The following is a 13451-nucleotide window of genomic DNA, read 5'->3' as shown; positions in this document are numbered from 1 at the left end:
CACCTTAGAGCGTCCAAGAAAAAGTAGAGCCCCAGGTGTTCGTGAAAAGAGCTACACATCATAAGCTCCAGCTTCACAGAGGAAGTTTGGCTTGGACTTAGTATGAAACCACACTAGCTGCCCTGCTTACAGACTTGGCATCAGCCTCATTTGCACCCCTTTTTTTCTCCCCAGAACCTACAGTTTTGTACATCCAAAGTTTGTGCTCAGTCCAGTCAGAGAACAGCTTCTGCTTGAAGGAGAAGAGCAGGTCTAATGAGATGGAGATGTGTCTCAAGCAGCGCTATGAGACCCTCATCCTGCCTCCAGTACTCATTCCTGAGGGTTTAGCAAAAGGCTGGGCAACCCTTGCCCAGGAAGAGGTGGCAAGCCCTTTCTCTGCAGCTGGGGCATCTGCTGTGTTTGGGAGCCAGTGCATCAGAAGCAAAGCTTTCTTGGTGTATTTGTGGGATGACACTGTAAAAGTGGCTGCTGCAAAAGAGGGAGCACAGGTGGGAAGCAAATGGTAGGAGTGTGTGCAAACCAGAGCACAGATGACATGCACACACACATGCACAGTCCCTACTAATATCCTGAATTCTTCCTTGAGAAAGGGAATACTTTCTTCTTGTATGCCTTTATCTGAGGCTAGCCTGCGTCATTCAAGGAATAACCAGTCCTGTTTCCCCAGCATTGCCAGCAAACTGAACTCTGTATGTGTGTGTGAGTGCAGATCCTCTGGGACTCTCAGAGCACTTCAGACCCCAAGGATACTTACATCATTTAGTATGAAATTCTACTTGTGACTTTCTGTTTCCCTGTCCTCTGATTTCATACTGACCGTCTGTGAAGGGGCTCCATTTTCCAGCTCATCACAGAGTTTTCAGCAAATTTTATGTCATGACCCATTTCCAATCTAGCCACACTTCTGTCCTAAACAAAAAGATGATGTGCAAATGCATATTCAGTCCTGCTTCCTTTTAAAGCCATCTGTACCTTCTCCCACGCAATTCTCCTTCATACTTACAGCATCTGTATCCTGTTCCAGTGAGACTTAATGCTGCAGGGCCTTCCTTGCACCAACCAGCCACTGCCTGAGCTTAGCTTTGACTTTGTGTATCCTCAAAAATTGATATTTCCTTCTGCGGTTCCTCCAGCTTGTGATAGCCCCACCAAGTCCATTCAATGCCCCTCTTTGGCAAACTGCTCCCAGACCTGCTAACCATGTTTAGCACCAGGTAGGATGACTCTCCCTTTTACCCTCAGCCCTGGTGACTGGAGGAATGGGCACACACGGCCACCCTCCTGCGCAGGGCACACTGTCCATGCATTGCATGTGCAAACACCCCTGCTCGCTCTGCTCTCTCGCCTCCTTTCCCATGCCCCTCCAGAGGAGAGTCTGGGAGAAGTGTCCAAGGTGAAGCCCCATTTCTATTTTCACTCCCTTCTGAGTGTTGTTGCTGTGTGCACGTGTGCTCGTGTGTGTGCGTGCACACACAGGTGCATGTGTATAGACTGACAGGCTTAGAGAAAAGCAGTCTAATGGGGAAGCTAGGGCTTCTGTACTGTAATCCCACCTCTGACCCTTTCTTCCTGGAGAGTTCTTGTCCCCCAGTCTTCCTCCATTCAGGGGTGACTCCAAAGCCCTTGGGAAAGGAAAACCACTACTGCCTACATGTCCTCATGTGAGACAACCGCTGCCATTCACCCCCTCCAGAGGTAGGTTTTGCTGCTGCATGCAAGTTCCCAGTCTCTGTGTACCACACATGTGCCCTCTCTCCACATTCTTCCTTGTACTGTAGCCACAGCCAGTAAGCCTTGCCATGAAGCTGCCCATCTGAGACCAAGGGGAGGCTGGGGGAGATGGTGGTGCAGAAGGGGAGTAATTTTTTTTTTCTCTTTTCTTCATTTTGTGTCACTCATCCCAATATACTGAGCTGACATGAAAGACAAAACAAGCACTATCTCTGCAGGGCCGTGGACAGTAAGGGAGGGGTGCCTGCCTCAATGGTGGCCAAAGCTCGGCCTCCACACGTTGGCCTGCATCCCCGTTCTCGCGGCTGAGAATTTGGGCCTGGCCACCTGAAACCGAGAGGCTGAGGCTGCGTTTGGGGAAGTCCCCTGGCCTGCCTGACCAGGCTCTGGGGAGCTCTGGTATGGCTTAGGGGACTGGCTGAGCTCCACCTGGAAGGGCGCTGGTGTAGTGGGGGCAGAAGAGGCCATTTCTGTTCTCCACACTGGCTCATCCAATGTGGTGGCCGAGCGGGGTGCAAGCACAGTGGGTGCGAGGCTGCTTGAGGCTGGCATGGGAGCTGGAGTGGAGAAGCGACGAATCTCCTGGGTCTTGGCTGTTTTTACAGGGACCTGCTTGGCTGCCAGGAAGGATGAGCTAGCCTGCGGGGCCGGCTGACCAGGAGATTCCTTAATGCTGGGGTTTGGGGGATCCCCAAAACAGAACATGGCTGACTTTAACTGATAGGGCTGGTGGCGCATTAAATCAATGACCTTGATCCCTGATTTCTGGCCAGGTGCCTTTTTCACTTTGCTCTCTGCTTTGCTAGCCTGAGATTTGCTGGCTGCCAGGGGATAGAAAGGGGAATGCATTGGGTTGTAAGCTATTGGAGGGGGAGCCCGGATGTTGGGTGAATATTTCCAGGATGAGGGTAGAGAAGGGGAAGGAGAGGGGGTCCTGGGCTTGGACTCTGGCTTCAGTGTTGTCTCCACCACAAACTTGTCCATGCGGCTCTGGCGTTTGGCAAAGAGCTCTGCCCCCTTGCCTTTAAGCTGAGGCATGTCCTGGGCCCCATTTACCAGTCCAGCATCTTGCTGTTGAGGCTTAGGAGCCACTGGAGGTGGGGTCTTGAACTTGCGGCCAGAGGACTGCATGAAGTTGCAGGCCTCAGCACCCAGGCTGAGAAAGTCCTCCTCAGGCCCAGACTCAAAGCCTGCCCCAGGGTGGTCACCTTTTGGCTTCTCATCCAGGTTCTGCACCAGAGACAGGAGCTCAGGGTTGGGTGAATTCTTCTTCTCCTCAATCTTACTGAACATGGGTTTCTTGTTGCCCCGCCGGCGAGCCTCCTGCAGAATGCCTGTACGGGGAGCTGGCACAGCAATCCTCTGCTCCCTGGAGGTTAAGGGCTCAGAAGGAGGTCGTGGCATTGCTGGTGAGATGACAGGAGAAGGCTGCTTTGGCACAGACGAACTGCTTATCGTATGCTGTGATGGTGCTGGACTAATATACAAAGAAGAAGAGGCTGTTCCAGGGACTCGTGGCTGGGATGCTGCAGAGGCCACATCCCCTCCTGGCTTTGAGGGACTTGACAGAAAGATAGAGGTGGTGGATGTCCGGGCAGTGCTGGCAGAAGGCTTAGTCTCTGGAGTACTTCCTCCCCCTCTTGGCTGTGACTCTGGTGGTGGTGTTGGCCTTCTTGGTGCAGGAATATACAGAGATGTGGAGGAGCTGACTGGACCACGGTGTGTTGGCACTGGTGCATTGGCACCAGTTCCTGGAGCCAGAGGTGAGAAAGGGGGAACCACTGTGCTTTGCCCACCCAAACTTTCACTAGGTTTTTTGGGTGCAGATGGCCTGAAGATGACAGAAGATGTTGCTGCGCGTTGGCCAGAAAAGCCAGGCGTAAAGGGCCGTGCAGACCTGTTGAACATGCTCGTTGTGCTTGCAGAGAAAGGGTCGGGGGTGCTTGGGGGAGGCAGGAAGAAAGTGGGGCTAGGGGGAGCCCGGAGCTGAGCGGGGAGGGTGGCTGGCTGCTTGCTGGACACTTGCACACCTTCCAGGTGGATGCTGAGGGGCACACTGTCTGCCTTCTGTGGCACAGGCATATCTCCATTCACTGTGCCCTGCTGTGGCTGGGCAGCTGGGGCAAGCTGGGGACTCTTCTGTGCCGGGACTTTCTCGATTGTGTACTTCCCAGCCCGTTCTCTCTGCTGCTCAAATAACCGTGCACCTTTACCTGAGGCCTCACTCAAACCTTTTTGCTTCTCTTCCTTCTGTTCAGAGTCAGACTTGGACTTTTCAATGTCCAGGTAAGTGTTGTCCCAGTCTGAGTGATTAGTTAGGCTTCGGGCATCAGAGAAACCTTCCTCATCAAATTCAGACTCACTAGTTGGAAAAACACCGTCTTCCTCCTCGTAGGAGCGGTCTTCATCGACACTCCCAAAGCTTACCAAAGTATACTTTTTGGCCCTCTGCCTACGCTTCTTGAACATCAGCACTCCCTTGGAGTGGGGGTTGGGTGCATCTGTCAGCAGGGATGCAATGGTTCTGCACTTGGTTTTGGCTTCTTTCACGTTCTTCTCTTGGATGCTCTCGTGGCGGTGGAGCTCTGCAAGAGACAAAAAGAGGCAAGCTCAGAGCTCAGCAAGAGGCTGGGTAGGCAAAGATGGACAGTGATAAGGCTATAGGTATTCTCATCCCGTATGAGGAAATACACTGTCACCCCCTGCCCTTCATCTGGAGTATTGTGTCCAGTTCTAGGCTCCACAGTTCAGGAGAGACAGGGAACTTTTGGAGAGAGTCCAATCGAGGGCTACGAGGATGATTAAGGGACTGGAACATCTCTCGTATGAGGAAAGGCTGAGAGACCTGGGGATGTTTAGTCTGGAGAAGAGAAGGCTGAGAGGGGACCTTATAAATGTCTATAAATATCTGAAGGGTGTCTGTCAGGAGGATGGAGCCAGTCTCTTTTCAGTAGTGCCCAGAGATGGGACAAGGGGCAGTGGGCATAAACTGCAGCACAGGAAGTTCCACCTCAACTTGAGGAAAAACTTCTTTACTGTGAGGAAAAACTTCCTTACTACCACCTCCGAGGGTGACGGAGCACTGGCACAGGCTGCCCAGAAAGGTTGTGGAGTCTCCTCTGGAGACTTTCAAAACCTGACTGGATGCGTTCCTGTGCAACCTGCCCTTGGTGATCCTGCCTTGGCAGGGCGGTTGGACCAGATGATCTTCAGAGGTCCCTTCCAACCCCTACCATTCTGTGATTCTGTGATAATTTTTCTTTCCTCCCTTTGCTGATAGTGCCTTTAGGAACTGATAGAAACCCAGGTGCAGTTTTCTCTTTCCTGGCAAACAAACCCAGGTGCAGTTTTCTCTTTCCTGTCAAACACAACAGAGCAGGTGTGGGATGCGACCTCCTCCCACTCTGACGGCTGGTCTGTTTCCTGGTTAGACCTGCTGTTTCTGCAGCATGTGGCCAAGAGCCCCAGGCCATATCTCACAGCGTTTGTACAGTGCATGCCCTTGCTCCTGGGAATTTTTACCATTTACTTACCATCCTGAAGGTGGAGCCCTGCTTTTGTAGACCTTCCTCCTCCCATATGAAGGATTCCCAGGAGCAAGCAATGCCCCTGGCCCTGAGAGGCTGGGAAGTAGCCACTGCTATTGGTAGCACCCATGCCTGTGTGCAGTGGGAGAGATGCTCTGCAGGCACAGCTGGGCTGCTCCTGCTCTGGGCCCTGCAGTGCCAGCTACAATCAGTGTCTTGCAGCAGCACTGTGTGTAGCACTGTTCACTGCTCTTTGCAGCCACGCTGTAAGAGCAGGAGGCATGTTTTCACCTTTGCTGCAGTCCCTTGCCTGTGCCCCATGCCCAGCAAGGAAGAAGAATATTTGCTGCTGAGCAAGAATCCCAGACTTCCACAACTGATCAGCCAGGCCAGAAGGAATCCACTTAGACAGGCTTGCTTGGAAAAGTCAACACCTGTTGGGACACTGGCATGAAAGTGTGGGATAATCATTTTCCACCTGCTCTGCCAGCCCAGCAGCCAGTAAAGCCCCAGGGAGGAACGTTGTGTCCTCTGCCTTGCATGCAGGGAAAGCAGGGGGTGAACAAGATTCAATAGTAAAACCAAACTCGGCTGCCCTAAGGAAAGTATGGACATGCCTTAAATCAGTGACAGAAACCAGTGCTAACCTTGCACAGAAAAAAAAACCCAAACCCATGAAAAAAACCTATACCTAAACCATAGACTAATTTCTGATTTCTTTCATTTCATCCTTTTCCTCACTCCCATTGTCTTTTTCACGGCATGATAGTACAGATGAAACATGCATCCACTGCCTGTATCTAATAATTTGTCAAAAAACTGTGTAGCACCTTGTCTAGCCCTGACATTTTTGAGGAGAGAGGGGAGGGGAGGGGAGGGGAGGGGAGGAGAGGAGAGGAGACGAGAGGAGAGGAGACGAGAGGAGAGGAGACGAGAGGAGAGGAGACGAGAGGAGACGAGAGGGCTGCTGGCAGTGCTGGGGGACGGTGTTAGCTCAGGAGAGGATGGATGCTGCTCAGTTCTCTCAGCGTCTTACTTCTGAGCATTTTATCACAGAGCGTTCATTCAATGGGGACCTGCTAATGTGACAGTTACCTGCAGTGGGGGACAGGGAGCTTAGCTAAGAAGGATAGTAGTTTTCCCAAGGGCTGCAGATGTCCTCTAAAACCTGTCTAGGCTGCACAATTGTGGCAGGTGTCATCATTCTATACTGCATCAGTGTAACCACAGCAGAAAGAGCTTCCCTCTCTCACCCCATGCTGAAAATAAGGTGTTGATTTGCAGAGCAGTCATCCTTCCAAGGAAGCTTAAGACAAATACAAGGAAAGACTCTTCTCAAGGTTTGCAGTCATTCCATAGCATGTGCTGCTGCTTTGGGATTTCAGCAAAGGGACTTCAGCAGTTTTTGAGCACCTCACGTGGATGCAGTGTCCATTTCTCCCCTTTGCACACAGAAAACTGTAAACAGCAAAATCAATGCTGAAAAAATGGCTCACTATTTGTACTTGCACTTGCAAAGGGAACGCCCGCTGCAAAACTTTCCTTACAGAATGACTCCAATTTGCTGAACCAAGACTGAAGTAGTTTCCAGGTTTTTGTGGTGACTTACTGCTCTTCAGGGAAGTCATAGACTTGCCCTCAAAGACATGCTGTCCATGATGGAAATGAGCGACAGTCCTGAAGGTCTGTCCACTCCACTTAGAAATATGCATACATATATCTCTGTAGGTTGTTCACAATGGAGGAAATAAGAGAGATTTCTTTCTTGCTACAAGCTGCTACACTTCACCTGGCTTATATTTTGCTTCTAAATTTACAAGGAGGAATAGCAGCACTACAGAATCTTAGTCAAGTCCGGAATGTATAATGTCTGGGTGCTGAGTGACTCATGGAAGGATTTCTGTCATTGAGAGCTAACAGGTAGGGACCTACACCATTCAAAGTGAGTGTCTGTGCAGCCCCTTCCGTCAACAGAGTACCATGAAGGCGCTCAACTCTGGGCTAGCAAATACTGTCAGAGAAAATATAACAGTAGACAGTCTTGGCTATGCCTCCACCAACTCTCGGTCCTGGCTCAGCATTAGCATTCACACACAACTTCCCTAGGAAGTTGCTCTGAACTGCCCTGTGCTCTGAAGCAGCTGGCAAGTAAGGCCCTCTGGGACCTGCTAATTGCCTCCCTCTTCTTCCTACTTTCCTTCTCATCAAAGGCTAAAGGTCATAAATAATTATACTGATCCTCCCAACAGAAAAATGATCATGGTATTCAAGCTACAATCTCCCACAACAGTTTAAGAAAAAAGGGAAAGAGAAATCTTACTGAGATTACTTGCTGAAGGTAAAGAGCAAGAATGAAATAAGAATAGGCAAAAGAATAGGGGAAGGAGAGGAGAAGAAAAATAAGAGGAAAGGAAAGGGAGAAGAAAGAAAAAAAGAGAGGAGAGGAGAGGAGAGGAGAGGAGAGGAGAGGAGAGGAGAGGAGAGGAGAGGAGAGGAGAGGAGAGGAGAGGAGAGGAGAGGAGAGGAGAGGAGAGGAGAGGAGAGGAGAGGAGAGGAGAGGAGAGGAGAGGAGAGGAGAGGAGAGGAGAGGAGAGGAGAGGAGAGGAGAGGAGAGGAGAGGAGAGGAGAGGAGAGGGGGGAGGGGAGGGGAGGGGAGGGGAGGGGAGGGGAGGGGAGAGGAGAGGAGAGGAGAGGAGAGGAGAGGAGAGGAGAGGAGAGGAGAGGAGAGGAGAGGAGAGGAGAGGAGAGGAGACGAGAGGAGGGGAGGGGAGGGGAGAGGAGAGGAGAGGAGAGGAGAGGAGAGGAGAGGAGAGGAGAGGAGAGGAGAGGAGAGGAGAGGAGAGGAGGAAAAAGAAAAAGAAAAAAGAAAAAAGAAAAATAAAAAAATAAAAAAGAAAAATAAAAAAGAAAAAGAAGAAGAAGAAGAAAAAGAAAAAGAAAAAGAAAAAGAAAAAGAAAAAGAAAAAGAAAAAGAAAAAAGAAAAAAAGAAAAAAGAAAAAAGAAAAAAGAAAAAAGAGGAAAAGGAAAAGAAAAAAGAGAAGAGAAGAGAAGAGAAAAGAGAAAAGAAAAGAAAGAAAAGAAAAGAAAAGAAAAGAAAAGAAAAGAAAAGAAAAGAAAAGAAAAGAAAAGAAAAGAAAAGAAAAGAAAAGAAAAGAAAAGAAAAGAAAAGAAAAGAAAAAAGAAAAGAAAAGAAAAGAAAAGAAAAGAAAAGAAAAGAAAAGAAAAGAAAAGAAAAGAAAAGAAAAGAAAAGAAAAGAAAAGAAAAGAAAAGAAAAGAAAAGAAAAGAAAAGAAAAGAAAAGAAAAGAGAAAAAAAAAAAAGAAAAGAAAAGAAAAGAAAAGAAAAAAGAGACATTGCTACCTGCATAAGGCTGATCCAAGCTTGAGAAGGCAGAGTCCAGACCTGGAGAGCTGGGCATGTCACAAAGCCTGTTTAATTCACAACTCCCCATAAACAGAGAGAGGGGCAATGAGAGAGAAGCAAAGCAGTTCCCTGCTGGAGCGGAACCAAAACTCTGAGGTGTCCAAGCCCTTTGCTATCAGCTCCACAAGCCTTTTAAAGCCCCTCTTTTGTCTCGTAGGCATTGCTGCCGAAAGCCATGAGGTCACTTTGTCTATTTTTGTCTTCTTAGCTTCATCACTGAGCAGTGTGATGGACATTGTCACCTGGCACTTAAACACCCTCTTTCTTTCCTCCACCATCTACTCCCTGTGGGAAGAATCTCCTCTTTAATTTTAAAATAAGAAAATATACTCTATACTCTCACTGCTTCTGTGGTACAAGCTTCAGGTTCAAAAGGTGCAAGGTTCAGGTTAGTGTTTCCCATGCCTCGATGTCCAGCATTTCTGTGCTAAAGAGCCCTTCAAAGAGATGAGACTAACACAGTCTCATGTCTAACATGGACAGACAGAGAAACCCACCCAGGAGGAAGGTAAATTTCCTTGTCCGAAACCCTCAGAGAGCACCCAGCTCCAGGCAAATATAAAGGAAGAAAAGATAGGGGAGAGGCTTTCTCTTCTTGTGTCTATCAATTTCCTTCCATGCCTGAGGAGAACCAGTCCATGATACAGATTCCTGTTGTGTACCAGGACTGAGGAACATTTAACAGAGGAGCATTAGGATCCTAGGTGCCTGTAGTGAAGTGGTTTAGCTGAATTAAAATGGCAGAGGCTGTTACCTACACCACTGAAGACTGTGGCTGTGCCCAGGGAGGGTGATGGAGTGTTTGGAGGCCAAGGAGTGGTGTTTTGGCAGCACCATTCAGAGCTCCAGCGCTGGAGACTGAGAGGTGTTGAAAGACGAGATGCTGATAGTGAGGACTGGGGTGGATGGGGAGGAAGGGAACAAAGGGTGCTGGGAGTCTACAAATCTCTGCAGTTGTGTCCTGCTCAGCATCTCCTCACGCTTTGGCTAGGTCTTGTCTTATAGCCTCTTTCTGTACACGAGCAATAGGTCCTGTGAGAGAACCCCAGAGCTGTGGTCAAGGGACACTGCCCTGTGAATTCTCTCTCCCAGCAGTCCCAGCCTTAGCAACACTTTAGCCCAAGACTCAAACAGACCATGTCCAGTGTTAGTGAGTCTAGAAAAGTGAAGGTCAGACCATGTCTCCTGAAATCCACTAGCCACCCCTGCATGCCAAGGAAGATGACTTCCATAGGCAATGTTGCTATGAGAGACTTGTCATGCCTCATACAGAGGCTCTTATAGGAACAGCAATGAAAGTGGTTCAGTCTCTTCTTGTTTGATGAATATTTACAAATGTATGATGAATATTTACAAAACTCTCCTAAATGTTGGTATGGTGATAATTTCTATAGAAAACTTTTTGTTAACCTTTAAAGCACTAAATTCTGTTGGAATAATCCACAAAAAGGAAATATTTCTATTAAGCAAAGCATACAAAGACTTCTTCCATTAACTTAACTAAATTTCACTGAAGTGAAATGAATTACATTACTAACTACAGGAAAGAGAAGTGTAAAAAGTATAAAGCTTTTCAAGATCAGGCCCTATTGAAAGAAAGCATTTTAATGTATGCTCAGGAAAACTACCGAACAAGCAGGCTTACATGTCAGATGCTGTTCATGTTCACTAGGAAACAAACAATGGTAAATTTCATTACCAAAGACCAAATTCTAGAAAAGCCATTACCATTGAAAATAAGCATGCTGCTAATTTCAGAGTTAAAGAGCCTGTTCCTCTGTGATGAAATACTACTTGTCTACTATTTTTTTACATGGGATCAACTAGAATTTTGTTCTTCCAGCTATTTATGTTAGACAAGGTCATTTTTCCATGGCTAACGTTGCAAATATCTCAGTAAGTCATTAGAGGCTATAGACAGCTCATGCTTTTCATACCTGGAGTCCTTTCAAAATAAGATTTGGATAGATTATATTGGTCTTCTAAGCATTTCCCTGTTTTCAACCTTTCAAGCTTCAACCAATGTTTGGATTGCAAACAGTAAAGCAGAAGAGTATATCTTCTTTTACTTAAAAGAAGTGGTAAAACTTTTGGGACAGAAAACTTTTTTCTCATTCTTGGATATTTGCACACTTCCATCACATAATCTGTGCATAATATAAAACATGATATGGCTTCAGCTCCAATTTAGGATGCCACAGGCAAACTCTTCAGTCCTAGTCAAGTCTGCAACACTTAAGCCTGTATTTGAAATTAAAGATATAGTTAAGTACTTGTCAACTAGTATTTCTTCTTAAATGGCTAGTGATTTTAAGAGCTCCCAGTGAGACACTGCCTCACTGCAGTCTCCTGGTTTTAGAAATGAAGAAATCAAGACTCTCTGCAGGTGAATCGACAGCCCATGAGAAAAACCATGCCTGGTCATTTTGTATATTTTTGACCATTCTTAGCCATTCTGCAACTCCCACACTGCTACTGAAGAGCTCTGCTAGGCAGAGAGCGTGCAGAGAAATTGCTATGCATGACTGCAATGTATTAGTCTCATGGTATCCTGCTGGAGACTTGAATAGCTTGTTCACTCAAAAAAATCTCCCTCAGTTGAGTGAGAGTTTGTCTTTCTTCCTGAGCCGGATGGAAATGTGTCCTCAGTGCCAAACGTAGCACACATGGCCAGCTTTCCTGTGCTGACAGCTCACGCTCGGGCCCTGGATATTCCTTACATAGTCTTCTGTGACAAGACTGCCAAAGGAGAGCTTTCTTTTGCCAGGACAGCACCTGTTGAGTGCGCTAGTGAATCTGTCTTTTGCAGTTTTAGCCCGATTTCCTAAGAAAGGTTTATGCAGTCATGCTGCATGTCTTTCGATCTTATCTGTTTCATGCTAATAGTTTTTGAGTCTATTTGTTAATTTTAGGAGTCTGAAGTCACAAAGATACAATGCTCCTACAAGTTTACGTGAAAATAGATGGCTGGACAGAGGAGATAGGACCAGCAAGCCTGAGTGCAGTCTTAATTAGGCATGCCAAAAACTAAAGAACACACACAACAGCAAGATTATGAGTTGTCATTTTGAATGTGAGAGACATCAGACAGATTTGCATTTCACTAATCATGAGAGAATGAGATATCAAATACAAAACAAATTAAAAGGACACCAGGATCTGTTAATTCTGCGGCTCACAAAATTGCTTGATGTCTGACAGCAGGGTACCACTGATTCATATTCTCTTTGTCCTTCAGTGTTTCCAGCATCCACTGTCTAGTAATACAGACAAGCATATGCTCACCATCTGTGTCTAGGGACTTGGTTAATACTGTAGCACTTACCACATATTCTTGTTATCCAATTGATTTTAGTCCTTTTCTGCAATCAGTCAAGCTCCTACTACATTTAAAAATCCAGCCTTTCATGAGACAACTGTATACCTTCCATTCCTTATGTCACCTGCTGATTAATGCACAGCAATCTCTGCTGAATCCTCAGGCCATCCATTAAAAATGGTATTATTGCTATTTTCTGTTACTGCTTGCTAGGTATAAAACACTCAAGAAACAAAAACCCTTTAAAAAGCTTCACTAGCAGGAGTTTGCAGTTGAAAAAGCAGGTAGGAAGACAATACTGGTGTACCTCCTCAATCCAGGTAACCCACCTCCCTCCCCTGTGTCACACACACACCTGGGTTTCTGTGGGAAGAAAGACCAGAGAAAAGCTGCAAGGTGTCCCAGCGAGGTCCCAGTTCTGAATAGTAGCAGTTTCGGGGCTGTGGGGTGCCCCACAGCACATACTGCTGGTTCTGTCTAGATGCAACCAGAGGACAAGATCCACTGACAGAAGAGAGGAGGGTTGGGATTTTTAATCATCTGTCTCCTCGCCAGTCATATAACATTGAGGTGGAGAGGACATTTGATTGACATATGTTAGTGTTTAAAGCTCCATGGGTGAAAATATAGAGGTAGTCCTGTTAGATTCAGAAGCCCAGTGAAACATTACTACCAACTTAGCCAGTTAGCTAATCTGACATCACAAGCCATTAATAGTTATGTTTTCTGTTCTATTCTTAGACAATTGTGCAGTCACCTTACAGTAGTCCTATCTCATCTATATTTCTCTCGTTGGAAAAGTCATGTGGAACCATATCAGATATCGTACAGAAGCTAACATGTACTGTGTCCACCTTATTTCTTTAGCCACAAAGTCTTATTTTACTGAAGAGGTCAAAGACTATCTCTTTTTCTAGCTTTTATTAGCCCATGTTGTTTTTACTGATCATTTTGTTTTCCATAAAGTGTGCTCAGAAGAACTACTTCATTCACCTAACTGAAGCTAAACATATTTTTTTTCCTTATCCCTAGAGCCTGTGTCTATAAGAAGGGTGCTATTCTTGGTCTCTTTCCCTGAGACACTTCCCATTATTCCAGGGTATTTAGAAAGGACTGAGGGCCATTCTGATACAGTTTTCACTAATTCCTTACGTTTCACCTCTACAGAGAATACGATTCAGCCTTGTCCTTTCAGTATAGTCAGTATATCAAGATATGCTGAATCTACTCACTCCCATTCCTTCTCCTCTTTCTTTTATAGAAAGGGCTAGATTCTTGGTTAACATAAGCAGTAGATACAGTGATGACAGTGAAGCTTCACAGATTTTACAAAAAACTGATCTCCCTTCCTACAATGGATTTAAGTGAAACTGAAGAATGATTATTTGTCAGGTTGACAGTTTTCTCCTTCCTAGCTATAATTTTCTCTCACTTTTGTTGAGCAATG

The 13451-nt window shown here is 46.5% G+C and overlaps 1 protein-coding gene across 1 annotated transcript in view; it reads right to left on the bottom strand.

The window, feature by feature from the left end:
• Positions 1–1704: 1704 nt before the first annotated feature.
• Positions 1705–13451, bottom strand: part of SYNPO2L (synaptopodin 2 like) — a 38000-nt gene continuing 26253 nt past the window's right edge. Inside the window, exon 4 of the mRNA XM_082001912.1 lies at positions 1705–4319. Within this exon, the coding sequence (XP_081858038.1) occupies positions 1984–4319 (2336 nt within the window). The 3' untranslated portion in view covers positions 1705–1983. The remainder of the gene's footprint in view (positions 4320–13451) is intronic.

Source organism: Phaethon aethereus, assembly GCF_964289735.1.
Source record: "Phaethon aethereus genome assembly, chromosome: 7".
Taxonomy (NCBI): domain Eukaryota; kingdom Metazoa; phylum Chordata; class Aves; order Phaethontiformes; family Phaethontidae; genus Phaethon; species Phaethon aethereus.
The sequence above is the reverse complement of the archived record's forward strand: the minus strand, read 5'-3'. Positions and strand labels throughout refer to the sequence as shown.